Genomic DNA, 22,234 nt, shown 5'->3' with positions numbered 1-22,234 from the left:
ATACCCATATCTGAATTTCTGAAGCTATTCTGTACTTTATTCTGGCTTCAGTGCCTGTAAAGTGGCCAGAGATTCCCACCTGCAGGCTATACACCTTGCCAGATTTTGCTGAAGTTTGTACAGGACAAAAGAAACTGCATATACCAGACATTGGGAATACTTCAACCAAAGGCATGCAGATTTTGTCACAGCTGTGGAGAGTCAGTGAAGCCAGTGGTGCAGCAAAAGAAATAAGTTATTGTCTATTTCCTCTGTGTACACGCTGGGAATTTTCTAAGGAATGTGTATGTAATAAACAGTTATCACAGCTATGCTTGTAAAACACCACCTTTTGATGTTCAGTAACACTGAGCGGGACTTCTCCCCACCTGAGGTGTGGCATGCAGAGCTGCTCTGCAGTCAGGTGTTGGCAAGCAGAGACTTCCCCCTGACCGAGGTGACAGAGAAGTGACAGAGGCTGGGGTGCCTGGCCGTGCAGGACAGGGGCCCATGGCCACACAACTCCTGGTTGTTTGTGGTTTGGGCTGCGTGCTGATGAGCTGAGCTTTGCAGAGGGATCTGCCTGCACCCTCTGCTCCACGTGGCCATCCTGACTGACTCCGACCAGCGCGGTTCATGTTGGACCCCGTTCTAACAGAAATCGCTTCCTTCCTTTCTTCTCCCACCCTCCCTTCCCCAGCTGATAACAAGACGAAAAAGAAAGTAGCTCATCGGGACAGGAAGCAGGACTTCTCTGCCTTCAAGCAGACAGACAGCGAGATGAAGGTTAAAATATCACCGCAGCTCCTCCTGGCAATGCACCGGTTCCTGGCAACAGGCAAGTGCGGGTTATCTCTTTCTGTGATCGCGCCAGAGCCTCGGAGGCAGTTTGTCAGCAAAGGCCGGTGAGGTGGGTGGGACAGTACAGGCGGGAAGGGAGGCTGGATTGTGGGGTGACAAATAATGCCACTGTTGTGTTTTTCTTTTTAAATTCTCTCCTCTCCTGTGTTCAGTGTCGGCATGAACCCTCTGAGACATATACCAGGGGTGGACCAGTAACTTTAAATTGGTCTGAAAGGTAAGGATGAATGCCAAGTGCCGCACTGCATGTCTAGAGTCCGTCAGATTAACGACTAGCAAGTACACCCCATTAGGAAGAGCTCAGGGAACAAACCAAAGAGGACTCGATACCACTGGCCAGCTGGCTGTAATTGCACTCTGGCGCCTTCTCCAGAAAGAGATGCCGGACTTTTTGCAGGAAGGTCTAAACCTGTTCCATGAGACTTTTTGACTCCAAGTGAAAAACTCTCCCGACACATTTAATGCAGACTGCACAGGTGGTTGAACTGTACTCTTTAAAATGGATTTCTGTCTGGCTTGTGTGACCTCCGTTGATGACTTCAGGTTTCAGAGGACAGTTGTCTCCATCCCAGAACACCTTGATGTTTTAGCCCTTGGGTGGGCAGTCTGGCAGACAGACCAGGGCCTTGAATGGTTTCTTGCGGCTGATATTGCCTTTCGTCGTAAAGTTGGTCTTTTCACCTCAGAGATGAGGCCTTTAAACAGGAGAGCTTGTGGAAAAATACCTTCCTATTGCTTGTGCTGTCTCTCTTTGACATATAAAGACTTCCCACATGCAGGCCTTTCAGACGGGCGTCTTTCACTGCCATGTTCAACATATATTCATGGTTGGAAAATTATAAAGTTGTTTTGTCTGAAGTTTGCCAGCTCCACTTGGAAGTTAGGACTTCCCCTCCTCTAAGATGCAGTAACTGCCTGCCTAGATGCTCCTAGTCTGTCTCCATGCTTTATTTTGCCTCTGTGACTTGAAAGAAACATGTACATGATCGGTTATCACATCTCAGCTGAGGGGCAGTAATTCCTTAGAAGGCTCGGACTCCTACGGCTCATGTGCACATGAGCATGTCCTTGGTGAAAGGAAGCAGTTCAACAGGAAGATGTGGATTTAACAGCAAGCAAGTTGTTGTTCATGTAGTGTACAAGACTTGATGGAGTTCCATAAACACCTGCTCAACAGAAATAGTCTTACAGTCCTGCTTCTCTACTTGTTTTGTGGATGAAAGGATTGTGTAGCTTAAATACAGGTCTGTCGGTGAAGCCACTGCTAAAAAAGATGAAAGCTACAGTTTTGGTTTCTCTGTTCTAAACTGAGAATAGTATCTTTAGCAGATGATGGGTTGTTAATGGTCCTGTTCTGAAATGAGGTGTTGGGAAAGCTTATCAATTTGCATGTGTAATTCTCGTCGTTCGTGGCTTACCTCTCCCATACAAGGATGAGCTTTTCTGCTTCAAACAGCTCCTGTTGGAAACACGGAAGATCAAGTGGATAGGGATTATGTTCTATGTGTCAGGCATTAATCCCACATGGTTTGAACTGACCTGTACTTTCTCTCACTTTGAGTAACTCTTCCCATATGAGCCGTGGCAGCCCTAGTTGTGTCTGATTTGTATAGAGCATCTCTCTAGAGCAACTTTCTAGGCCCCAAGCAGTAATTAATTATTTTTTATTTTATTTAAGTGCAATAAATGCAGTGACTTTAATAGCTTTTAGGGAAGGAAAAAACAAATTCAAAGGTTCTCTGTGCCCCAGCTGTAAAGCTCTTGCATTTATACAACTGTGTGAATCAGAACTCTCAAGAGGGCAAGAATGTCTTTTTCTTTTCCCTTTCAGATGAAGACATGTTTTTTGGTTGTTTTGAAAAATACTTCAGTAATGGAAGTTGGGGTGTTACTGTGGTTTTTTCCCCCCCCTTTACAAATCTAACAGTCTGAAAAGACAGGAAACCTGCAATTCCATAATGGATCTCTCTGCATCTGTGTGTCTTTTATAGGCAAATGCTTATTAACGAGTATTGCTAACTTCTTGCCAGGCATATGAGATGTAATGCCAAGCTGTATCTTGTGTTATAGAAGTAGAAGCATTTGGTCCATCCCAGATGTCAGAGAAGATCCTTCTCAGGCTGCTAAAACATCCCAACGTCATCCAGGAGCTGAAATACGATGAGAAGAACAAGAAAGCCCCAGAACACTACCTCTACCAGCGAAACAAGCCCGTCGACTACTTTGTTCTCATTTTACAGGTCAGACATGTGATTGTGTAGATATATGCAAAACCCTTTATCTCCTGATATATGCCCCTCTATACCTCTTCCAGTTGCTGAAGTTTGTTTGCCATCCAAGCCCTTATCCTGCCCTTGTGATCCCTGATCTCCCTTGAGATCCCTGCCCTTGTGTGGCTTTTAGATTGGAGCCCTGGTTGTTGTGGGAGGACTGTTTTCTGTGTGTTCTGTACAGCACTGCTTCCAGTGCTGGCATCTTCCAGGTTTTGTTACCAGTCAGGAAGGGCTGAATGGCTTAGGTAAAGCTTTACACAGAAATTTTGTTTCTATCTAGCACCATTTAAACAGGAATCGTCCTTTCAGAGAGATTTTGCTGGAAAGGTTCATCTGTTTCTGTCCTAAACAACCGAAAATCAGTTTTGGTTGTAAAAGCACAGGCATTGTAGCTGAAGTTTTAACACAGGGCTTGAAATCTTAACATGGCCTTTAAAATAGAAAAGGGGAAGGCATGGGTTTAAACACTGTCAGTGATAAACAACTATGAGAGCACTGGGATACTATGTTGTGGATTCAACATAATTTTGATGTTAAAAAAGAAACCTTTTTTTTCCAAGAGTTTGAGGAGCCACTGGTAGCTCTTTAACTGCTCTTTCTTACATCCTGAATCGTTACAATCTGAAATATTCCAGAGGCAAGATAATCCTCCTGATGTAATGCTGCAAAGATGTAAATAGAGGACATGGGGATACAAAAGAACAATCGGTTCTTTCTGAGCTATTTTGCAATCAATAAATATTTAGCCAACACAGCATGCCAGGTCTATAATGCATTTGGAAAAGTGAGTGTTGCAGTAAATACATACTGTAAAAATGGTAACAAGGTTGATTCTGCCAGGATCAAGAGGGGATAAATACTCGGCTTTTATTATTTAAATGGGCTTGGACTTATTCTCTCACATTGAGGGACCAAAAATGCCTTCACCGTAAGTGCGTGCCAGTAGACAATTAAATGTATATTCTTCTTGTGTATAACCAGTCTTTGCCTGGGTGACAAAATTGTACCCTTTGGAAGGCTTATAATGGAGCAATAAGCTACTTTTGTATCACAGAGTGAAATTGGTTTTAAAAGGGATTTATATGAAACTGTTGCTTGTGATAGCAGGAAAGTGGATTTGTGAGCTGGGCACACTCTTCCTGCTAGGGAGATTTTGTGTTTTTTCTCATCTGGGACAATTAGGTAAACTGACTTGGTATCAGGGCTCATGCAGGTTGAGTTCATTGTCACCTTTTTCTGCCCTTGTCCAGTACAGTAAATTTAAAGGCATGATGATTTGTTTTAAATAGGGCTTAATTAAATAAACACTTAGAAATAAATTCTACCTTTTTGCCTCATTTTCACCTAATTGTGTTCAGCTGATGTTCAGTCTTCTTAGTGCACCTGGGATGGGCAGTCTGTCTCCCCTTCCCAACCTAGCCAGAGGGAAAGCATTGCAGGTAATTATGTTGTTTGCCTGAAATTCCAAATTTTGTGTAGTTCAGCCTGAAAGCTGCATGAGATCTGTCTGCAGTGGTGTGCTGTGAGTCTCAGTGCAGTAAGGATGGATGGACATGAAAACCAAGCCCCACTAAGAAGACAATTATTTTTGGCTACTTGTATGCCAGAGTGACTGGGATGTTTTACAGCTGTGTTTGATGTGGTGGGTTCTGTTCTGGAGTCGTGTGTAGGACATAATGTTATACATTTGGTTGAGCCCACATCAGAAACACGTGTACTTGCGTGGTAAGTTTTGTACAGCTTGGGAAGCACTGAGGGTCCTTTGTAGGCAAGACTCTGCGAAAAAGCAGGATCTTAAGGGTGCTGGAATCTGTAAAACTGCTAGAAATCAAGAAGACCAAAGTAGCCCCAAGGCTGCTCCTTCAGGAATAATGGCTTTGCTTCTGTGAAAATCTCATTGGTGTAGGCAGCCAGCCTCCTCACACATTATCTTCCATCTCCCTTCCTATGTTTGTCTTAGAGGGAATTCTGTGTGAGTGTGAGCTGTGCCCCAAAATGTCTAGGTGCCTCAAGATCCCAGAGGACTGTGCTGCATTTAAGTTTGTGCTACTGGGGGAGTATTTTTCCACTCTGCAGTAAAGGAAAGAAGCCTGGCAGCACGTGGAGGAGGGCAATAGTACCAGCTCAAAGCTGTGTGGTGATCCTGATCCTGCTCCTCTGCAGACACCTATGCTGGCCACAAGGCACCAAAGACCAGGGTAGCTCTGGGCACAAATGCCTGTTGCCCTTCAGGGTCTGTCCCTGTTCAGGCACTGTTACCATCTGCAGGGACCATGACACTGCTTAGGGTTGTCAGGCAAAACTGTCTTTCAGGGCTCAAGTCTGATCCTGTGCTGTGAGAGCCATGGTCCTTTTTAATTGCAGCTCTCTCTCCTTTTCCTTAACAGGGGAAGGTGGAAGTGGAGGCTGGGAAAGAGGGGATGAAGTTTGAAGCTGGTGCTTTTTCCTACTATGGGGTGATGGCCCTCACAGCATCACCAGGTATGTCCTCTTATCTTCTGCTTCTGGAACAGTCTGCACTCCTGCACAGTCCTGCCTGGCTGTGTCCGTGGGGCTTGATGGGATTGGTACCTCCTTGCCAGCACGGCCACCTGCCTGGCACAGTGTCCCTGGGGGCAGGGGCCGGTGGTGACTCCGGAACCCAGCGGGTGGCAGTGGTTTGCCAGCTCCCGGAGGATGTGAGTGTTGACTTCAGTGAGGGATGTGGTTGATACTGGTGGAAAGCTTTGTAGTTTTCCTCGTGGCAGGGTAACAGAGTGGTTAATGGGAATAAATAATTAGTGGCAGAGGGACATCTAGTGGTGCGAGGAGCAGCTGTCCGGTTAGGTTGGGCATGGTTCTCTTTACCAGTCTTGTGTCTAAAGCTGTCTGGAGAGAAAGGGGGACAGCAGGGCCGGAAAAGCGATTGCTCCTGTCAGCTTATGTGGAAATGTACCCGACAAATCAGCGAGGGCGAAGAAGTGGTGTCTGAGGGTGAGTGTGAGCCACTTCCCACTGCACAAGTGGTGGCCACACGAGCCACCACCTCACTGGCACAGGTCAGGGAATTGTCATATAATCCACCAAGTGTTGGCTCCAATGCTGCATTTCAGCATTTGATGATGTATTTTAATGCCAGCAGTGTCACCACTAAGATCTTGACCTCAGCTGGAAATGTACAGCCCTGCTGGGTGAGCTGGGGCACTGGAGCTGGTGTTGGCCTTCTGCTGACACAAAGCCCCTTGTGCAGCTCCAGGGAGAGATGTTTCTCACGCTGAAATTGTGTCCTGTCACAGCAGGGTTTATATTCCACTTGAGAGGCAGCTTGTTTTAATTGTGCACTCAGGAGTGCTCCCTTTACCTGTGTGTACCCGTGTGTGTGCACACTATCGAATGGTGGTGGAATGGAAATGGTTTTGTGAGTTGTGATTGTAACCTTGTTAGACTCTACAATCAACAGCAGTTCTCTGGACCTCTGTGAGCTCACTTTTACAGGCAAGACTAATTCCCTAATTACGTGCACTTTAATTTGGTAGGTAGCTTATACTTTTTGAGATTTGAGAGATTTTAAAGCATGTAGAGCACTGGCTGGATTTTATCTCAGTAATAGCAGCCATGTTCATGAGGAATTGTGACAAGTGTACAAGTGCATCGTGCCCTCGGCTTTTGCAATACGGGCCAGGCACGGAGCTGGGGTGGTCAGGCATGGTCACTTCTACCAGACTTACATTTGGAAATTACCTGTGGCATCTCTGTTTTGTTTCGTGTGTTGTTGGGTTTTGGTTAATTTTTTTTTTAATGTTCCTAACCCTCCCCACACCCATGCCAGTTATCCCAAATCCTACCAGGTCAAATGGTCTCCTCTTTGTGTGCCCTTAAATCCATCTTTAATTTCACCATATCGCACTTACAGATATGCACTATTTTAAAGTAACCTTGGCCAATCTTGAATTTGTTTACCTTCAACTGGTTGGCTTTGTCCTTTTTTTTTTTTTTTTTACCAGTAGCAAACCCCTCATTTTGTTGGCTTTCCCTCCAGGTTTAGAGAATTTGTTTTATGATGTCTTGCAGCATCCTGAGATTTCTGTTATAAAAATAAGTTCCTGTTGCTCTGTGTAGACAGAAAAACTCAAGGAAAGTCTAAGTTATTGTGGAATGAAAGAAAACTCCTGCTCTTCCGTATGTCCTAAATAGACTTCAGATGCTTGCTCTCCCCACTTGGAAGATGAAGCCACTAAGAGGAGAGTAAAACACTCAAACCAAACAACAAAAAACCAAAATAACCCCACAAACAAAACCACAGAAAATAAACAAACAACAAAACCAAGAAAAGAGTGAAGCTTTTTTCTTTAACTACTGCTGGGGAGGGATTTGCAGTAATGGTGAGCAGTACAGTACCCATCCCAACAGGGATGAGCTTGGAGAATCACAGCCTTGTTTGATATTTTACTGGAAACTTGAAGAACTATGAAGTACCTTTTGGTTTTATTTCTATTATTTGACTCCCATAAGGAAGAACACCCCTGAAGTTTTCTGGCTTATTTTAATTCTTGCCTTCCAGGTGGAGTAGGCACCACTGCTCCTTTTGAACTATTTAAAAACATGAGTGTACCTTGACGGACTGTTTGGTGCTGGATAATAATTTAAATTAGCAAGTGAAAATTATTCACTTCACTCCTATTCCTTGGTCTTTTTTTTTTTGGTTTATTCCTGAATTTGATTGTGTTTTTTGGTTTTGCTTTTGTTTTAACCCTTTGCTTTTTCACAGTTGATTTGCACTTGTGGTTTTAGTTCATCAGTTTGTCAGCTGGCTCCTTCCCCTGTCGAGTGTGGATAGCTGCCGCCTTTCTGGTCGTGATCTCATCCTTTTTCTCTCCCTCTTCTAGTTCCCTTGTCCCTGTCTCGTACCTTTGTTGTCAGCAGAACAGAGTTGTTAGCAGCAGGTTCTCCAGGTAAATCTGCATGCTTCTATTTTCACCATTCTTGTGACTGCCCTGATGCCATAAAAAGTCAGCTGCAGTCTGTATTTGTCTGACCCCTTTGCTCGTTAGGGAGAAGTCCAGCACTGAGCTGTGCGTCACAGGTAGGTATCCTGAACTTTCGTTTATGGTAACTGGTCAGAGCCATCAGAGTGGGAAGAACTAAAAACACATTAAGGAAAATGTATTTGGTAATATGTGCTTGTTCTTGTTTCTCATATGGATGCTGGTGGAAAATTAGGAAGGGAGTTTTTTTAGGAAAATGTATTCTCCCCCAAGCTGAGGCTTAAAAAATTCTGAAGGAAATGCATTTGGCAGAGGAGAATGTCTGCTGCTAAACCACCATAAAAGGAAAACTTATTTAATGGAAGTATTTTATATTCTCATAATGGGTCAATTCTATGGTTTGTATACAGTCTGGGCATTTCAATTCCTGGAAAGCTTTGAGCTTTCTCTCAGTGAGGTTCATGCCATGGACCAGCACAGTGATCTGCTGAGTGGATGGATTTGCAATGGAATGTGCAAGAAGGCTGTGGGACCTTCTGTGGGATTCTCTGGTTCCTGTTGTGCTTAAGGCCTTTCCTTGCTGTATCACCAAGCTGACTGACACAGAAATCCCTTTGGAGAGCAGAGACCAAGGAGGGAACAAACTGGGCCAAAAAGAGCTCTGAGATGTGATTGAGAGATTATAAATTGGGAAGGGTCAAGAACTGAGCTGTACAGACAGTGCATGCATGGAGTGGTTGGGAAAAACGGAAACCCATCAAGAAAGTCTGTAGGAAGAGCAGAATCCTAAAATAGTTTGGGTCACGGTGAACATATGTCTTCCTTTTGAAGTTTTTTTCAGACGAAATGTCTTTTCCCAGAACTAAAAGCAAACAAGATAATGATATGCATATTTAAGTGAAACATCTCTAAAACATTAATACATATCATGCATTTCATACACTTTCACCATCTGCTTCCTGTTTTCCCCCTCTTCCTTTAACTTTAGAAAATGTATTTCATTGATGGTCCCTAAATTATCTTCATGCACATTCTGAGCAAACTACAGGTTGTTGCCTTGCAGGGGATTTTTTTCCTGCCCTGTTAAAGTTTCCTGCTGCTAAACACCAAAGAAGGGGGAGAAATTTAATCTTTCTTTAATTAAAGTACCTGATGGCTCTCCTTTAAGCTTGGCAACTTTGATTATCTTTCTTGGCTTTGTTCTTTTGTTTTGCCAGGTCTTCTTTTTTTTTTTTTTTTTTTTTATTTTCCCTTTTCCATTCTACAAATAAGTGTACACTTTGCACATGCAGGTTGTTTCCAGTATAAATGCCAAGCATACTTTCATAGCTTTTCCCCCAGTTAAATAAAAAAAAATTACAAAAAATAAACAAGGGAAAATAATAGTGAGAAGAATCTCCTTTGTAAGAAACTGATAGTGTAAGCCTGGTCACTGTGGCAATGTGGTACCAGTTTTGATGAAACTCAGACCTTTTGTGGGGTGCTTATGAAAATAATCCTGTTGTTTAACCACAAATTCGTAATAGACTTGTATTGATGTCCATCTTGTGGCTTGTGCTCTTCATCCCCTGTATGGAAAGGTGAGGAGTGTGGGAAAACCTGGGTAGAAAAGCTCTAACATGGACCTGCCTGGTGTTTGTCATTTGTTCTTTCTGTACCCTTCCCTCTTCATTATCTTCTCTTCTCCTTCCCTGAACTGAATGTGATCCAGAAATCATGTTGTTTCCCTCACATTTTTAGAAATGTTCCTTTTTTTTCTGTCCTTTTGTTTCACCTCTCCCTTTTTTTTTTCTTATACTGCTTTGCCATATTGCTCTGTATCCTTCTTTTTATTAATAATGTACTGTAAGATCCCTGGTGGAAAGAAAAGGCAGGTACAAGTCACACTAGTGTAAAGATGTTCCAGATGGAAGCCTTTATCCCAAGCAGCCGTGATGCTGTTCTTGTCACACACAGCCATATTTTGTGTCTAGAGCTGGGAAAGAGGACAAATTCATCCCGCCTTCACAGTTCCTGTTCTCCAGTGGGAATTTCAGCATCAAGCCCTGTGTGCGGGTGGAGTTTTGGCTCCTGGCAGCAGTTGTTGCAGCCTGCTGTGGCTTTTAAGTTGGCAAGTTGGCACAGAGGAAAACCTTGCAAGGCTCAGAGTGCTTTCCCCTAAGCCTGCAGTGGGTGTTGCCACAGGGACCTGCACTAATTCCATAGCGCAGAAATGGTGGGAAAATCGTCAAGTAGTCAGAACCGGTATTTTTTTGTTCCCCTTTTTAAAATTGTAAGAAAGACAGTATCAGGAGGATTTTAAGTTGGGAATAAGAATCAGGGCAATTCTGCATTCTAAAGTGTTAGGTTTAGGAAAAGCTGGATTCAGAGGTGTGAAACGGGCCGTGTCATTTGGACAAGGAGATATATTTCTAGTGATTAAGTGGCAGAGGTAGGGTTAAATTTAAGGGAGGTTTTTGGTTTTTTGGGAAATAAAATTATGTAAAAAAGTCTTCAAAAAACAAATTTGAAAAGCTTGTAAGGATATTGTTGCTGATTTCCTCAAAGAGACTTTTTATCTTAAGATTATATTAAAATGGTCTTTCAGCTTGAAAATGGGGATCGTGTGGTGAGTAGTGTAGCTTACATCAAGTTTGAGTTTGGGCTGGCTGAATGAATTTTAAGTGCATTAAAATCCAAAAATTCTCTAGTCCCAAAGATAGTTCTTTGATCAGTATGTACTGTGTGTGTGCCCAGGGAGAAGCCCTTCTACAGGAGGGCTTGGAATCTCTCTTAGGATGTATTTCTGCCCTCCTCCTTCTGGGTTACTGTTGGGGTGGAAGCCACAGATGCAGAATGTCTGTGGTGTCCTGAAAGCATGTTTCCTTTGGATAGACTGTGTCCAGTCACACTCATAGGGGACTGCTGTGAGGTCTTTGAGTGAAACTCTGCAGGACTTAAATGCCAGTGGTGGAAAATGACGTCTGCAGTGTTCTCCTTTCCTGGACACAGATTTTTCTCTCTAGCTTGGACTAATTTGCCTGTCACTGGCTGGCATGTACCACATGGGGCTTGCTCTCCTTGACTGAGGTTTTGCCACTTCAGGCACTGAGAGGAAGTGTTGAAGTAATCATCATGTGGACTGCACTCTGGTCTACTGAGGACTCTTACTCTTACAGAAAATGTCTGCTCTAGCTCACGGAACAAGGCATATGTAGGTACCAGATGAAATAAAAAGGGGTATGGCTCAACTGGGACTGACTGTGGATGAAAGCAACAATGATTAAGGAAAACAAAATGTATTAAGCATGTTCTGACTGTCAAGAGCTCCTGTAAGGGAGTCTTGGGAAGTTACCTTTCTGTGGGAGTTTCTGCTCATCGGCTGAATGTTCTTAGGGCATGTCTGTAGCAGCATAAACAAATACAGTTTTGTTTAGGGCATACTCAGTGACACTGGCTACCAGCTCTGGACTGAAAATGTACCAGTTTTCAGGATAATTTGGTTGTTTAGCCACATGTCTACTTATGAATGGATTAAGCATTTGCAGTTTATTTGTGCTACGTCACAATTTATTATGTCCCTTTGAAACGGTGACTTTAAATTTTTCCACTTGATTTAAGAAATCTCTTGCTCTTGCCTGTTTCTTAGCCGAAAACAAGTCTCCACCTCGGCCCTGTGGCTTGAATCACTCAGACTCTTTAAACCGGAGCGATCGCATCGACACAGTGACCCCGACGTTAGGGAGCAGCAACAACCAGCTGAACACGTCCTTCCTCCAAGTGTATGTTCCAGACTACTCAGTGAAAGCCCTCACAGACATTCAGTTTGTCAAGGTAGGAAAAAAGCTAGAAAGACCCTGCTGGAAAGTCGGGCTTGGCTGGTAGGATGGAGAGCCTGGGGAAGGGAATTCCCTCTAAATTCCTCTGTGAGTAAATAGCATTATGAAAGCAGCTGTTTAAAAATTACTTTAAACTACTTTTTTTCCAATATCTGCTGTCCACTGATTTGTCTTCACTGTTCTTCTCATTCGGACTTGTAAGTAAGTTGGCCACATAATCTTCTGGATTACAGGTCCTTTGAGGAAATATTATAGAAAATAACCTCTCTGCTTTTAGTCAAACCTGTCCTCATGAAGCTTTTGGAGCCATCTGAAATGGAGACTCTTCATTATCAGACACTGTCCTTTTCTAAAGGATGAGACATTTACTGTTGGTTGCAGTCTTTATTCACTTCTGATTTTGGTTTCAGTTTGGGGTTCTTGATCTTACTTTCCGACTTGCCATCCTTCTTCTGCTTGGAGAAGTCTTGGACATTTCTCTTTATCTTAACTTCACATGTATTAGGCTCATGTCTCATACTACCAGTGAGTTGCTGCATGAAATACAGCTCTGTCCCTCAGCATGGTGCATCCCACACTGAAATGTGTGTGAGTCTTGTGGGAGAGGATATCTAGCTGAGCTGAGGAACAGCTAATGCTGGCAGCAATTCCAGCCCGGCTGGGAGTCCAGGGAAGCTGATGTCCCATGACCAGAAGTTGACATTGATGCTTTTCTTAAATTGAGTGCATGTTCACAGTTTCTTTGTATGCAACTCAAGTGATTTGTGAACTTAACTTCTGTCAGTTAATTCAATGTTAAGGGTGTGGAATAGGATAGACATACTAGAATGCTAAACTGAATATTCTGTAGCCAAATTTTAAAAGGAGAGTCTTGCTGTCAAAACTTTGAGATGCAAGCGTACTGGTCAGTGGTTCAATCCTTCAAGGATTACATCAGTACATGTTTATCCCTGGACAAGTGATTCTCACTACAGATTTCAATGGCTAATCTGCTGTACAGAGCAGCTGCTCGCCCTATGCTGCTTTATGTGACGTCCTTCCAAATCTCACTGTGTTCATACTGAGGCTAATGATTGCTAAACTCTCCTGGTATCTCTGCAGTCAGACTTGCACACCTCTGCTTTACGCATAGGTCAGAGTACTCAGCGTTTGTGTTTTCACTGTGCCATGTGGTTATTCATTCAATTAATACCTTGTAAAACCAGGGTTGTGACCTGCTCATGCATGTTTGGATTTTGCTTTTGGAGCTGTGACCTGGTCCATCTGACTCTCTCCATTTCCAGTCCCTTTCTTGTGTTGCTACTGAAACGTAGTGTTTTCTAAAAGTCATTTCATCTCTTCCACCTTCCTGCCTGTCAAGATCACCCACTGCTGTGGGCTCATGGGGCTGTCAGTGTGCATGTATCCTGCTGCCTGTCCCGGCTGAGAAGGTTGGCCTGGAGGAGTTCACAGGGCTGGTTGCTTGTGGCTCCGGGAGGAATTCTGCTCTCCACCACCACATGCAGATGTACGGGGACTATGGGCTTTGCTGTCCCTGGGGCATTGTGGGCAGTGCCACTCTGTGCTCTAGGCCAGCCCCTGTCATCACTGTTCTGCTGAGTGCAGATAGCTCTTGCAGAGACCAGTGGAAAACTTCATGGGTTGCTAATTTGGACTCATCTCTATGGGCATCTCAGTCTTTTTAGAATCAAATGTCCTTATGTATAAGGCTGTAGCTCCTGCTGTGTTTGCTGGCCTAGACAAGAGCAGGAATGCTTGTACTCTGTACTTGTACTATAGAGCTGGCTTGGCTCTATAGGGACACTTAGAGCCTCACCAGGAGCTCACTGAAGTTGGGAGAAAGACTTCACTGATCTCTGGTTCTGCTCCTAAAGGTGTGCATGGTTAGAGGGAAACGGAGGTCTGATTTAAAAATCTCTGCATAGGAATAAATCCCTGCCTTTGAACAGCATGGTGATTGTACAGCACTGTTCTTCCACCCTCCCTGGAAATATCCCCATGCTGTGGGTGTTGAGCTGGGATGCTTTAGGCTTGCAAAGTGCAGGGATGTTTTATGGAAACAGGTAAAGAGGGGTTGAAGTGTGGTCATCTGGAAAGGGAGGGAACTTCATTTTCTCAGTGTGTCCCACAAGAGACATAGAAGTCTGACTGACTTTTTTTGTTTCTTCCCTGTTCTTGGAGCAGATCTCAAGACAGCAGTACCAAAATGCCCTGATGGCATCCCGGATGGACAAAACACCTCAGTCCTCGGACAGTGAAAACACTAAAATTGAACTGACTCTTACAGAGCTGCACGATGGTTTGCCAGACGAGACAGCAAACCTGCTGAATGAACAGAACTGTGTGACTCATAACAAGCCCAACCACAGTATGCACAGTGAAGGAGCCATCTAGGAGCTGACTCCCCACAACCCACCCATCCCATCTCCTCAGCAGGACCAGCCCTCGCTCCTTCCTGCCTCCTCCCTGAGTGTGAACACCATTAGTGCGTGCTTGCAACACTGCTGCATCCAGTGTTCTGAGACCAAAGACTTTTGCGTCCGTTCTGGGAGCAGAAGAGGAAGAAACAGGAAGAAAGGAGCAAAGAGCAAGAGAGACTAAAGACCCAAACATAATTTGGGAATGGTGAGCCACCCTTGAGAACGATGAAAATTCTTCTTGCAAAGTAGAATTATGTTTATTTTTTATCTGTACTTTTGATCCTTGTTGGGTTTTTCCTCCTCAAACACATATGGAGAAGTTTAAAAGCTCCTCCATTATTTTTTCAAAAGAGATCATGTTTTTAAAAAGTATTTTGCAGAGTTTTAAATTGTTTCTGTCCCTCATGAACCTCAAATGGGCTCTGTCGTGGTTTTGTGAATTGGCTCCAATGTCCTTAGGCCTCTTCTCACCCCTCTGTGGTCCTTTTTGTTGCCCTGTTGAAAAAGTTAGTAACAGGTACTTGTATGTTATTTGTGTCCTAAGAATGAGCAAGCTTCAAGGAACCTCTGGTTTCAGCCACCTGGAGGACCAAGAGGTGAGGATTTTTATGTTCTTCCAGTTAATTTTCAGGGAAGGAGTGGTTACTTTGGTATTTAATGATATTTCAGAAGGTTTCTTTGTTAAACAGGCAAAACCATTGTTACACTTACAGTTTTGTAACCTCCAAAACCTTTGTGTATGTTGAAGATGATACTAGGGGGAAGGAATTCATTAGCAAAACTGCAGTCCTGTGAAATGAAAGCCGGGAGTGATATTCCATAGTGAAGTAACTGGGTGATTTTTCGTGGTGTTCCTGACAATTGCATGGTGAAGTAATGTGTGCACCCTGAGATGCCAAGTCTTTAAACACTCCCGTGCTGCAGTGGTCTGTGCACCGTTACCTTGGCCAGAGCAGATGTGCAGCCTTTGCTGAGTATCAGAACATCAGTCCCTGTCCCCCCTGTAATCTCTAATATTAACACAAAAGATGCTGCTACAATTACACCCAAAGTACATGCTCCAGGTGACAGTAAACCTCTGCCAGTGCAAGGATGGGCACTGCTGAGGAGCCAGAACCATCAGAGCTGACAAAACTTTCCAGACGCAAGTGTACTGCACTTCAGGGATTCAGAGAGGTTCATTTCCAGGCTGTTCCCAGCCATGTTCATTCCTTTGAGTGGATTTAGTGCATTTCCTTCTCTCTTTCCCCTTTTAACAGCCATTGTAGGGATTACCAAGGTAGCAGAGCAGAGAGCCTCCTACCCAGCTGCCACCAATGCAGGGCAACACCTGCCTTGGACAGCAGAAACCAATTCCTCCACCCCAAAAAACCTGGATGCAGTCTGGGTGCCAGCAAGAGGCACCCTATGGCAGTTGTGCATCACCCATTCCCACAGATGGAGTCTAAGTCCTCAAATGAAAAGTCTCCCCCCCAGTCCTCTCCCCTTCCAGTGCTGTCTCAAACAAAATGTGAACATTGCCCTCAGTATCTGGATTGATAAATCAGGCTTTGTGGTTTCTCTGTTTCAAGACCCTGCCATGGCCCCTGGCTATGTAGCATTTCTCTTTCTTTACACCTGGATAATCTCTTTGGGGACACCCAAAGAAGCCCCCAGCCCCAAATGCAACTGCCAGAGCTCTCTGTGCCTGCAGGCCTGCCCCGTCTCCCCTTCTCACAGGCTGGGGAAGGCACTCGCTGCAAGTTCCCATGGTCCGTCTGTGTGACTGGTGGCTGGAAAGGTGCAATATTCCATTGCAGGATCTCCCTGCCGGAATTGGAGTGTGTAGTGTCAGAGCCAATTGGGTTTGCCTGTGTCCCTCCTCCTCCTCTCTCTTCCAGCTTCAGAAAGCAGCCCTAATTTTTGCTGTCCACCCTGGTGGGAGCCACCCATGAGGATGAAGTCCCTGCAAGGGGCATAGAAATCGCACAGTATCCAACTTGTGCACCCAGTGAGGAGGAAACAGGCCCTCCAAAGCCTTGCTCTCACATGTAGCTTTTTGACTTTTTCCCATCTAAAAGTGTGTCCTTAGCCTCCATCCCACCCTCGCTCTGATGTACGCCAGCCCAGCACTGCTGAGAGCGCACGGCGGCAGCACGGGCTGACCTGAGCCCTGCACCTTCCCAGAGAGCTGCCAATATTGCACCTTTCTCACAGAGCAAAATGTCCAGATGTTACAGCGTTTGTCCTTGGCGAGGGACTCACCTCGCCAGTTTTTATCTAGTGTTGGTGAATGTAAAAGTTTGTTGGAAGTGTTTGACATGGTGGTGAACTTGAGATGCAGTATCCGTTTTGTCAAACCTGCCAAAGGAGGGAAGGCTCAAGTCAAGGCAGCTCTCTCTGGGATGAGGTTGCTCGCTGGATCTGACTTCTGCTTCTTATGGCAGGTTATGGATTTGTTTCAATGTCTGTTTCCCTTTTTAAAAAAAAAAAAGGAAAAAGAAAAAAAAAAAAAGGCAAAAAAAAAAAGCGCCATTTTTTCCAACCAAAGCCATGTGATCCCAAAGCAAATACCTCCTGCTTCTGCCCATGCTGCACTGTTCCAAAATTTGCAGGCGATTTTTTGCATGACTGTTTTTCATCATTTGTACAGATCAAATAACAGAAAGTGAAGTAATTTCACTTAATTTCCATAAAAATAGTTGATTATAGATGTGTTTCATATGGAAAATATGTACCTGACCCAGAGGGGTTAGGAGCTGCTACTACTAATTAGCTTGAAGAACAAAGCATGGTTCTCTCCCTGGAGGGGAAGAAATCCAGTCTCCCTGTTCTCAGGGTATTTACAGTTTTACTGTTTAACAAATGCAAGGGGTTCCCAGCCCTCCCGGTGGGAACCATCACAGCGGAGGAGCCCCGCGCCCAGCTCAGGATCCCTCTGAGCCTCGGGATGGCGTTTGCTGATGCCGGGGCTTGGCTCTCCTGACCGCAGTGGAGATGCCACGGCATCCAATCCGTGCCCTTGCAGGGGGGTCCTGCCCGAGCAGATCTGCTCCCTCTGCCTCGTGGGGCGCTCGGATGCTGTGGTGCTGCAGTGCCATGAGGACACACAGCTGGTCACCGCGGCTCAGGGCACCAGCTGGGGGCTTTGGGAATCGTTGGACTTGACCTCAGACCTTGGCCAGGCTTTGACTTGTAGAAAGGATACTGCATCTTCCTATGTCAACTCCTGCTGCCGCCTTTGTTCCCCTTGCCCGTCTGCCTCTGGGTGCAGGCAGCAGGGTGGATGATGGCCTGTTGGCTGGGGGAGGCTGGGAGGGCATCTAGCCATAGTTTCTACTGTCAATACAATTTTGCACAAGAGTTCTTTGAAGTGAGATTTTCAACACTAATATCTTAAATGCACAACTGTGAATTATATCTTTTACACTCCTGTTGGTTGAATTTCCTTTAAACGAAATGAACCTGAATCTGTTGTAACTATGATTTTTTTTTTTTTTTAATTCTGTGTATTGCCAAATCTTTGTAAAGAGTGAAGGAATGTTCTTGCTTTCCAGTGAGAATCTTTCTCCAAATGAGACTGACTCTGGTGATGTGGAGATCATATGAAGCACATTAGCTCTGAGAGGAGAGGGGCTTAGTGGGGGGCTTAGCAAACCAGCCTTGGCCGCTCTGTGCCGCAAGCTCAGACCCTCCAGAGTTTACAAAGTGCTTCTTGTTTTGTTCCCAGCTTGTCCACTCCCTGAAATCCCCATGCAGCTGAAGGCTGCTGCCCTGGAGGAGCTCTGGATGGGTTATCCCACAGTGGGATGAGGAATGCTGGCAGGGTGTCTGGACTGGCTGGTGGGCTGGAGCCCCAAGGCTGGTGTGGCAGGAGAAGTGCCTGCCCCACCCAGAGGCACCAGGAGAGGAAGCTCCACAGGGCAGTTCCTTCTCCTGCTCACCAGTTCTGCTCCAAACCTGTGTCGTGTATAGTTCACTCTCACGTTCTTTTTGCCTCTGTAAGCTCCTGCTCTGGACTGAGCAGGAATGGGATGAGGCTGAGACCGGTGCAGGGGCAGCTGGAGCTGGCTGCTGAAGGTGTGCAGTTCTTGGGCCTGGTGGAAGAGGGGTCAGCCACTCATTGACATTATGCTCGATTTTCTGTTTCTCCCTTCTTCTCCTGGACTTGCTCCCCTTTTCCTCACCACTGGGGGCTTTTTTGTTTGTTTGTTTTTCTTCTTTTCTTTAAGTGCCTTTTTGTGTGGGTGGAGCTGGCAAGAGTAGGAGTCTCAGGATATGGCCACTTGCACTCAGACCTGGAGAAAGCTCAGGGGGAGCAGGGTGAGTTGCCCTGATGGCCCACACACATCACCCTTTGCTGCTTCTCAGCCTTCAGGGCCCAGCTTGGATGAGGATGAGATTTGGCACTGGTGGTGTCAGGCTCTGGTTCAAATCAGCTCAAAGAAAACCAAAGAGGTAGCATTGTGTAAGGGGCTGCTTGGGCAGCAGTGGTGCTTCCTGTGATCTCTGCAGAGCTCAGCCAAGGGATGTGGGGGTGCTGATGGCAAAGAGCAGCCCTGTCTCCTCACGAGCATCCTGTGTAAGTATCCTACATGATGGAGAACACAGCCGTGTTCTCCAGGACCCCTTGGAACATGCATCTTCCTTGTGCAGAATTACACTCTCTATAGAAATCATTCCCACATGAAAGATGTACCATATTTTATACAATATCTAATACATCTGTGGTTTTCAATCTAGTACCTGTGTACCAGTTGTCCAGTTATCCAGTGTCTGGATTACCGATAGAAAACTGGGGCTGGGGGTGGGGAAGGATGCTGCCCAGTACCTCTTGTCATGGTTACTTGAGGCTTCATCCCAAAGGTGCCCGCCCAGCATTGAAGAGTCCCTGTGTCCACACTGTGCCCTGTCCCAAGGCAGGAACCCTGGCTGTGGTGTGGTACAGCCCCAGACATGCTGCCCGTCCCACCACCTGGCTCTACACTGGGGGTCTACACAGACCTGAAGAAGTACCTGTTCCCTGGATACTGAGGGTTGGTTTGGCCCAGCAGTGAAATGATGAGCTTAACTAACACAGTCGGGCATCTTCCATGGCACGGATGGGAGAGCAGCCTTCATCCTGACTTGGCCAGCAGGGAGGACAGGCTCTGGACCACAGGCTGGGCTGGGCAGCCACCCTCATCCCTGTACTGCTGTTACACTTGGTCCATCAGCTGCAGGTCTCTTGTTGGTGTGATGTCTGTGATGATTCTGGCCTCACTCCCATGTGTGGGCAGCACAGGGGACCTGGACATCCAGGTCTTCCTGCAGAGCCCCCTCAGCAATCCTGCGTGGTGTCTTGCTCTTGTCCAGGAGCCTGGCTTCATGCTGAGTTGTGTTCCTCTGGGGCCAGTCTCAGGGCTGCATCCAGACGAGGAGATGCTGTTGCTCTGGGTCTAAGGCAGTGCAGTTGAGCTTTTCCATCTGGTGTGTGCATATTTTCCTGAGCTGCAGGGATGGGAGAGGTTTGCTAGAAAGCTGCCTCCAGCAAGTGGCACTGTACAGTTGGCAGATGGAGTTGTTTCATAGGTTTCTAGCACTGAATTCAGTCAAAGTGACGTTTTCTTCTTGTCCTGAGGTCAGACTCTATAGCAGTTCTTCGCCTTGGAAATACGGTACTCAAAGCTGCTGGTCTTCTGTCTCCAGCTGAAAAACATCATTCTCCTCTCAGGTTTTGCCTTTGGGCTCTGTTTTTCCTCTGAGCAGGGGCTGATCACTAGGATCTTGCAGAGGGTGGTGCCCTGGCTGCTCTTGCTCCTCCGGTGCAGATTTCTGGCTAAGGAAGTGCTTGGTGTTTAGTCCTCCCCCAGAAGCAAAGGTTTGGCTGGATTGACAGAAGTGGCCTTTCATGGAATCGAGCTGGAGGTTTGTCAGCTATTGCGAGCCTGAAACGTGCAAAGGCTGCAGGTGGCTCCAATGCTCCAGGGGTGGTTTTGATTTCTTTGTTGTCTTCTCCTCCTGAAAGCGGCGTGGCGGTTGGTTGGTAGCAAGATTCGTTGGGGAGGAAAGGCTTGTCCCAGCATTTGGTGCTTGGTGTAGCAGTCTAGCATCCCTTCTCAACTGTTTGCTGATCACAGAGCTTTATAATAGGAGGTGGTGTTTTATCCTCTGGGCATCACTGTTGAACCAAATCCTTCCAAATACAAGTGAGAAACTAGTTGGTGTCAGATGCCTTTAGTTGGAAGTGCCAATATGGAATGCATGTCCCAAAGATCACTGTGGGAGGGTGAGGGGTTCCTGATGAGCTCCTTTTCTGAGAAGTGACAGACTGGCCGGGCCTAGATCAGCTCTAGTGTCATTCCTGCTTTAAAATCTCAGGTCCAGCAGGCTGGGCTGGGCTGGCTTTGCTGGGCTGGGCTGGGCTGGGCTGGCTTTGCTGGCAGGTTTTCACCCAGGGTACGTGCTCTGTCCTTCTATGTTGTGCTGGCTTGGATTCAGCAGCGGGGCTTCTGTGACAGCTGTGCTCTCATCGGCCGCAGCTGCTCCTCTGCTCCTCTCACTGGGCTTCAGCTGACTGTTCAGGAAGGTGAGAAGGAGGGCCAGCAGTTGAGAACAGGCCATGCTGCAGCCATTCTGTCTTCATTTCTCACACTGAAGGTAGGAGATGCTGCTCAAGGGGCTCTGCCTTCCTCGGACACCGCAAGGAATTTGGAGAGTGGAAACCCACCAGGAGCCCAGCAGCAGTGCTCTGGTCCCATTTGATCCACGTTCTCCTGAGCACAAGGGTGGCTTATGAGCAGTTCAGGGTCAGGCCCTGCTGAGGTGCCTGGATGCCAAACACAGTGAATCTGAAACCCCGAATACTTGAGATGTGTTCCTGGAAGCCATGAGCAGCTGGTGCTCAGCAGCTGGAGGTCTCACACCAAACCTTTCTCGTTCCTGGCTGCCCCGAGCCCTGTCCTGGTTGCTGCTGGCTTGGCCTTGGTCCCCCCATTCTGGAGCGTGGCAGCTCTCCCTTTGCAGTGCGTTTTCATGGCTGTCTGATCCCACTCCAGCCAGCTCTCCCCTCTGTCTTATTTGCCATCGTATGTGGTCTTTGCAAATTGTATCATATTGTACATGACTTCGGGTTTCCAGAGTTGTAGTATTCTGACTACAGTATTTCCGTGTGTGTACATAAACCTGAATAAGCACAACTGAAATCCTGAATGAAGTGTATACGTTTCATATACTGATTGTCATACGAATTAATTTTATAATTATTCCAATTTTGTTGTAGATTTCCAATCTTTCCTATTTATTTTGTACCAGATTTATTTGTATATTTTGTGATTTTGTTTTAAAGCATTTTGTTTATTTCTATTCTTTTTAGATAAATGATGATTTTTTTTTCTGTTGAACATTCCAGTTTATGCATTTTTCCCTCCTCTATGCTCCCCCTCATTTCCAAGGGACAGATTTTGGCATGTGGGTGGTGGGGCTGATGTCTGTGATCCCGTACCCACATCTCTGCTAATGGCACATTTAACAGTCTTTAATCTTCACTTCAGCTGCAAGAGCCACAGAGAGGCCGGATCTTGTTCCTTTAGAACCAGGTGTTGCTCTTTGCTTTGGTGGGTCTGGGCCTGTAAGTCCTCAAGCTGGGGAGGGCTGTTCTGGTGGTTTTGCTGACCAGGGGCTGGCTGGGAAGCTGGTGGCAACGGCAAGCAGCTGACTTTTTGAAGTTCCCTCAAGGGTGAGGGTCTTTTTCTTTCAGTAATAAAAACCCCTTATTTACAACCTGCTCTCCGTAGGTCATGTTTGTCTCTAAGTGTAGATGCTGTCTGTCTGTAGTGCATGTTCCTGCCGGGCAGGGCGTAACTGGGGGTCACCAGTGAGGGATGTGGCTGGGGACGACGGTGACTCCGTGGGACAGGAGCGGCTGGTGGAGTGAGTTGGTCCATCCCCCTGCACTTGGG

The 22,234-nt window shown here is 45.9% G+C and overlaps 1 protein-coding gene across 4 annotated transcripts in view; it reads left to right on the top strand.

Annotated features, from left to right (window-relative positions):
- Window positions 1-22,055, top strand: part of CNNM2 (cyclin and CBS domain divalent metal cation transport mediator 2) — a 119,361-nt gene extending 97,306 nt beyond the window's left edge. The window contains exons 3-8 of one of the 4 annotated variants that reach the window (XM_032116580.1): window positions 680-817; window positions 2,911-3,080; window positions 5,501-5,594; window positions 7,979-8,044; window positions 11,706-11,890; window positions 14,080-22,055. In XM_032116580.1, coding sequence (XP_031972471.1) covers window positions 680-817; window positions 2,911-3,080; window positions 5,501-5,594; window positions 7,979-8,044; window positions 11,706-11,890; window positions 14,080-14,289 — 863 coding nt within the window. In that variant the 3' untranslated portion in view covers window positions 14,290-22,055. Of the gene's footprint in view, window positions 1-679; window positions 818-992; window positions 1,058-2,910; window positions 3,081-5,500; window positions 5,595-7,978; window positions 8,045-11,705; window positions 11,891-14,079 lie in introns of those variants that run through there. The other 3 variants (XM_032116582.1, XM_032116581.1, XR_004241570.1) reach the window with 3 other exon arrangements.
- Window positions 22,056-22,234: the final 179 nt, after the last annotated feature.

Source organism: Corvus moneduloides, chromosome 8 (genome assembly GCF_009650955.1).
Source record: "Corvus moneduloides isolate bCorMon1 chromosome 8, bCorMon1.pri, whole genome shotgun sequence".
Taxonomy (NCBI): Eukaryota; Metazoa; Chordata; class Aves; order Passeriformes; family Corvidae; genus Corvus; species Corvus moneduloides.
Note: the sequence above shows the minus strand (reverse complement) of the source record. Positions and strands in the feature narration are given on the sequence as shown.